The sequence below is a fragment of the Notothenia coriiceps genome, unplaced genomic scaffold, assembly GCF_000735185.1.
Source record: "Notothenia coriiceps isolate Sejong01 unplaced genomic scaffold, NC01 NC01_scaffold00021508, whole genome shotgun sequence".
Taxonomy (NCBI): Eukaryota; Metazoa; Chordata; class Actinopteri; order Perciformes; family Nototheniidae; genus Notothenia; species Notothenia coriiceps.
In genome coordinates this window covers 1-6683 of record NW_011354209.1, presented here as the reverse complement: position 1 = coordinate 6683, position 6683 = coordinate 1, and the positions used below count along the sequence as shown (strand labels likewise).

Sequence of the window (6683 nt, the reverse complement as noted above, 5' to 3'; positions counted from 1 at the left end):
CATATTATCCCTTACCAATCAGTGAAAAAGCAAACTTTGCTTCATCTGCAATTTAAACCAACGTTGAACTAACACTAGCTTTTTTTTCTTTTTCTGTTATCTCTGTCGGATATCTGTCCACAGCTACTCTCAGAAAGAATCAATCAATCAATCGAAGTACTTACAATAAAAACATATTTATATAAACAATTGAAGTATAAATGTGCAATACAAGTCCTTGTAGCCCCAGGGACACAGTGTCTAAAGCACAGGAACAAGACAGGATGTCCTCCACAGCACAGAAACCCTCCGAGGACATGGTGAAGACATGGTGCAAGCCATCGATGGAAACATTGCTGTTAGATCCTGGTGCAGGTCAGACCTAAAGCTGCAGCCATGTTTTGGTAAAGCACACTTAACTACACTACAGATAATCCGTCTGACTCCTTACTAATGACGTTAGCTCCTCGATGTTGGTGCATGCTCACTTTTTACTACTGGACCCATCAGCCTCGTATTTTCTGAGCACATTTATGACTCTTTCATAAAGATCTCTTGGCTTTGGGGATGAGAGATTTTTTGAAAAACATATAACATGTCACGACTTGCTTCTGACTGCTTGATGGGGCAACTGATGAGCAGCTGATCTGATCCTGCCATACTTGCCTGATATTGCAACTCGCAAGGATTTTGTGGAAGTTTACGATATTTGCGGTTTGTATTTTTCCAATATCACATCAGCAGTGGCAGAGATTTGAGTGCTTTTGAGTATATTTAGTATTATTTGTTATTGTATATTCTGTGTCATAGTCCTTACAGTTATGTGGTCCAACTAGGGACATGTTGGAAATGTTTCCACTTGGGTTTCAGTAATGATCCAAAAATGTTGTCCTTAGTCAGTTCGTTATTCATTAATGAATTGGAAGATCCTAAGCTGCATTCCCACAAGGTGACAGTGAAAAGAGGTATTCAATTCAACATCAACCAGTAAAAACACATACCAACGTTTTTTTTTTTTAACCTTCTCGCTTTATTTGGCATTGAGCATTAATCTAATGCATATACATGTAAAAAAAACACAGTTAAACTTACTCTGTTGCTACAGTGCAGAGAGCAATGCGGACTATTATACACCTGATTGGTGATGCTTCAACAAAACGGAACTACATGAAAAGTTTCCTTTTACCCGCACTACTAAATGTTCTGATTGACACGCAGGAGTCAGGAGTCTGTAATGTGCACATAAAAAACACGGGGTGGGTTCATGCATCGTACGCAGCTGATCTTCCTCCTACTCGATTTCATTGGAGCTTCCCACGGGGGCTTCTATCTTCGTTACTGCAGGGGAACAGAAGTAAATCAGGTAATTCTCTGTTCATTTTCTTTTTTGATGTTTAATCTTAAACCATGTGTTCAACATTCAATACTGTAGATGTTTTACCTGGGCAAGGTCCGCTCTCTAAGGTAATGTCATCAATGGCAATGTCACTCCTTACGGATGAACCCCTTGTGGCTTCAAACACAATCTGGAACAGAGAGAGAAGTACAGAGCTATAAAGCAAAAAGTATTAAAAATACTGTTTCTGCAGAATATGGCCCGTGTGACTGATATATCTTTGTATATGACACAATTAGGGTGCACTGCTGCAATGTTTAGGCTGCATTCTACTGTTGTAGCTGCTGGATATGTATTTTATCTTCCTTATTTACAGTCAAACCTCCTGAAAATCAGCCTTAACTCATATGCAAAACAACCCAAAAGGTTAGGAATCCTATAATGTATTGTGTTTAATAGGCTGATCATATCTGTTGGGAAAATACTGAATGTACTCTTCCAATATCAGAGTAGCACATGATAACAAAGGTATCCCAACTGTAGCTGTGTACATGACAGGATGTATGATTACCTAGAAGAGCATCGGGACTGTTTTAGGCCTATGATACAGTAAGTGATTAACAAGATGATTCAGCCTCTATGGAGATAGATATGACAAGCATGATAATTTCTAACGTGGGTCTTACTCTTAGCTAATCTAAACATACTGCTTTGAACTGGTATTGAACTGCATCCTGAGTGATATTTTTCTAACAATATCCATGTCCAGCGCACAGACTTTAAATACAAACAGCCCTCAGAGGTTTCTTGCCTGATGCTGGATATTGCTCCTGTACTCCACCGTGGCCCTCAGCCAGGCAACGCTCTGCTCTCCGCTCAGTTTCCACAGCAACGCATCCTCTCCATCCTTATGGAGGTGAACGCTGAGCTGACCCGTGCCTGAGCCGTACATGTGGTAGTAGAAGCTCAAACACTGAGGCCCCCTGGAGCCTCTCAGGGGTCGAGAGAGCAGCCGCACGCTCTGACCCGACAGCATGGGCGACGCCTCCATGTGCAGGTAGTATCCTGTCAATTAAAGGTCAACGGGTTCAACGCAGACAGTTACTCAAGCTGTGTTACTGTGTAACTTTCTCTTGTTCTTTTAGAGCAGGGGTGTCCAAACTTTCTTCACTGAGGGTCACATACATACAAAGATAGAGGTGAGGTATATTGCATTGTCAGTTTAGTTATAAGTAAAAAAAAAACAAGCCTCATATTGCTTATAAAAAGAGAAAATATGAAGGGTGTATTTCATGCTTGTTATGTAATTAAGTTATTGGGTTATTATTTTGTATCAACTAAGATTTGTTTGAAAATGTTTCCAACTTTAATTGACCTTTTAACACATGAATACCGTGTAATATATTTGTACAAATATATTTAAGAAGTACAGTATATGACAAGCACAAGTTTCATTTTGCGTCCATATTTCAATATACTTTTGGAATTAGCTGAGGGCCGATTCAAAATGGGCCGCGGGCCGCATTTGGTTCCCCGGGCCGTAGTTTGGACACCCCTGCTTTAGAGCGTGCAGAATATTGTGGATTTGGTAGGAGCGTTAAGCGTGGGACCCTGACCGAATCCCGTGCTGTGGTCTGCTCTCGGCCCGGTGTAGGAGGTAGGGGTGGGTCCTCGTCTCAACTCCCAGTCTCCACTGTCACTCTGCTTGTCCTGAGTGTAGCCACACAGGCCCGCCTCAAAGTCACAGTGTCCGGTCAGAGTCGGCAACGCAGAGCCTGCAACAGCAACATGAAAACACACAAAAAAAAATTCTGTAACACTTGTATTTGATAGTTGCCTTTAAAACAAAACTATGAACTAACTGTGTCGGCAGACATCAGGGACCAAAACAAATAAGGAGCACAAGTCACATGGCCCTTCGTTTCTTTGTTATAGTATTCTTTGTAAATTAGACTTTTTTGTTTTTGACCCCTTCTGACCCACAAGGTGTGTGTCCTAGTGGTTGGACTGACAGGGAGCTGTGAGGCATAACTTGGGGTGATTCATACCTTCTTTGTTGGAGAGGGAAGATAGAGACCCCTGGTGGAGGTCTGGATATCAGTTTCCCCCCCCCTCCTGCCTGAAATGCCTCCATTGGACTACTTTTGTATCATAATAACATCACATCACTGTGTAACAATTGTGCTTCTTCTCTGATAGGCTAAGGGGCGGGACATCTCTAAGCGGTTGAATAATCACAAAAGAGCCGGCCAGCTAACCAATCAGAGCACCCTGGGCTCTGATGTGACAGTAGTGACAGTAGGGGACCAAATACAAAAAGGATCCTGAAATTGAGGAAATCATCAAAACCCATTGAATTTAGATTTTTGGTGGTAATAATGCAGCCATGACTCGCGGACTGGAACTCGTTTTCTCATTGCTGCGTTTAGCTTAACAGCATGTGTGCCTATTGTTTTGGGAGTATTTTGATGTCATCTGACTGCAATTAAAAATGGGGAATGGATTTTTGAACAGGGTAAATAGAGATGTGTATGAGCACGCTATGATTTGTTTTTGTTGTTGCAGTTTGTACCTTCTGTCAGCTCACAGTCTCCGAGGCTCAGGCTGATGTCGTCCAAAGCCACGGAGCCGCAGTCCCAGAAGCTCTTGCAAGTGCTGACGAACACCACCTGAACAGCAGAGGAAAGCAGTGAGCAGCTCCGCCATCAGAGGGTCAAAACCATCGCTCATTTACACTGACATCTCTGGAGAAAAAACAGAAACTACAAACAAGTCATTACATACACGTTCTGTTTGTTTCTGCCTTGCGTGAGACTTCCTCATGGGGAAGAAAAAATCCTCAATTGGAATCTTTAAATCGGTTCAATGTGTTCAGAAAGGAAGAAAAGGCCAGTGTGGGAAATCCTTTGAGCATTTAGTCATCTGGATGAATTCCTTCTCATCATGCACATGAACAAACACAGTACTTAAATAAATCAGATGCATCAAAAAGCTGAACTGTAAAAGGCTCCAACACAAGAGCAGAAAGTGAGAACAGGCTTGTTGTCCCCTCAGGGCTCCGTAAAGGACAACACTATTGTTTAAGATTAAAAATTAGAAAGTGATAATTTGTTCTATTGTCACGAATCACCAATGAGGGGATGTCTTCAGTTTGGTTTGTGGTCTGCTTGTCTTTCATAGGGCAGGCTTAGAAAAACACGACTGGCCCAATGTCAATGAAACTTGGTGGAAAGGTGAATCCTGAGCCAAGGAAGAACTCATTACATTCTGGAGCGGATCTGCTTCCTGGAGCATTACTTTTTGTTCATGGTAAAGGCCTTAGCAAAGCTCTGTGCTCTCTGCCCTTGCGGAGGTCTGCACTTTTTGAATGCCCTTCTTGTTTGTTTATTATTTCCTGTGTCCCTTCCTCCCGTCCTTTATTCATTAATTATTTGGCTCACTGTCTCCCTCTTTCTCTCCTCCCCTCACTTACTTCCTTTTTGATCCTTCCCTCTTTCCCTTTCACGCTTATTCTCTACTGTTTTCTGCCTTTGATATTTCCTCTTCCTCTCTTCTGACCTTGGCAGGCTTTGATGTCTGGAAGGTGACGTCCGTTGTGATCCAGATTCCTCTGGACTTCTCGCCCTGAGTCCAGATCCTCTCCTGGCTGCTGCCCTGCTGCAGATACACAGCCAGAGCCTGGTCCGTCTGGTTGAAACCTGCAGTTGCCAGAGTTATTTTTGGTCGGTGAGTCAGTCAAATAAATCACAGCATTTACAATCAAACAATCACAGACAGCGATAACATGATGGAAATGTTCTTTCATCCGGAGAGTTTTTGGGGTGCCACTCACCCCTCAGGGAGAAGTAGAATCTCAGGCAGTACTTCATGTTCCCGGGCAGAGTTGGACCGATCAGGCGACTAACGTAACCAGAGAGAGGGCTCAGCCAGGAGTGAGCCAACAGGAAATATCCTTGAAGGAGAAGAGAGCCTTTATTTCCCTTCAAAACGGTCTCTTCCTCTGAGTCCATGCCATGAGTGTTCCTGTCACTACTGCCACCTGTTACTGATCTTGAATTCAACAGTTTTCAAATTGTTTTAACCCTCAAATCCAGATTGGATGTACCACATTATCACCCTTTGGCTTTTAAAGCTGTGTCATCCGATTTTCTTTACTACTAAATCTATACAAAGCAACCACCACTAATAAAATGGTAATCGCTAACATATTAGCAATTTAAATTTTAAAAAGCAACTGCTTCTGGTGGCAACATTTACCAACAACCAGATAGTAAAAATGGCAAAAACAATAAGCTAAATAGGGCTAAAAGCTTTGTGAAGCAAACAAGTTGACCACAATACCCACAATCAAACTCCACTGGATTAACTTGACTGTACAGATTTTAGTGTTATGCTAGTAAAGGTTGATGTAGTCAGGGACTGCTATCCTTAAGCAGAGATAAGGATGGACTTCAGAGATCTAGTAAACGCTCCTGCTTCTTTCTCCAAACCCTCAGAAAAATTTGATATTTTGGGGGTTTCATAATCGGCGCACGCAAAATGGCTCTATAGCGCCCCCTAAACTTAAATAGACTATTATTCATTGTAGCCCACCTGCCCCTGTGGTGTGGTCTCCGTTCCTAAATATGTTGGGCTTCACAGACACTCTCCTCCACGACGACCCGATCATCTGCTCCTGGGAGTAGCGGCAGAAACCAGACTCAAAGTCACAGTTAGCGATGGAGGGGTCAAAGGTCGGCTCTGTGGATCACATGTATGGGATCAGCAGATGTTGTTGGATTAACACTGTTTTGTATTTTGCCTTAACTTAAAGGTGACCTATCATGCAAAATGCACTTTTGTACGTCTTTTATACATGAATATGTGTCCCCGGTGTTCCAGGGAACTCACCAAGTGTAAGAAAACACAACCCCTCTCTATTTTCCTCCATACCCAAATCTCTTAAATAGGGGCTGCAACGGATCTGATACAGACTGATCCAGATTTGAACACTTCTGTGACGTCACAGAAGTGGCGCTACGGCTATAGGGCCAACTCCACCAATCAGGAGGAGACAGCCACGGACATTGCCGTTCGAAAGCGCTGGAGACGCTGTAGTACATATGCCAGGCCTGTAGATGGTGCTGTTCTCACAGAATCAGCCCATGCAAAGACAGTGTTAAATTGAGCGAAATGAGGAATGGCTAAAATGCATGATCTGTTTGGTATTTTGAAAAATAAAAAGTATAAATATGCCTTATATAGGTATGGTCTTACACTATGTTATTCAAATATAGCATGATAGGTCCACTTTAAACATCAGAATCAGAATCAAGTTTACGAACATATCTAAGATACATACTTCGTCTTTACTAGTAAAGAATACATT

At 42.4% G+C, this 6683-nt stretch overlaps 1 protein-coding gene across 1 annotated transcript; it reads right to left on the bottom strand.

The window, feature by feature from the left end:
• Positions 1–984: 984 nt before the first annotated feature.
• LOC104953310 (MAM domain-containing protein 2-like) lies at positions 985–6055 on the bottom strand (the record flags this gene model as incomplete). Its single annotated transcript, XM_010780228.1, has 8 exons — positions 985–1317; positions 1421–1505; positions 2127–2380; positions 2932–3090; positions 3888–3984; positions 4874–5013; positions 5148–5267; positions 5909–6055. Coding segments are annotated over 8 exons (1049 nt in total), but the record flags the coding sequence as incomplete, so codon positions are not given.
• Positions 6056–6683: the final 628 nt, after the last annotated feature.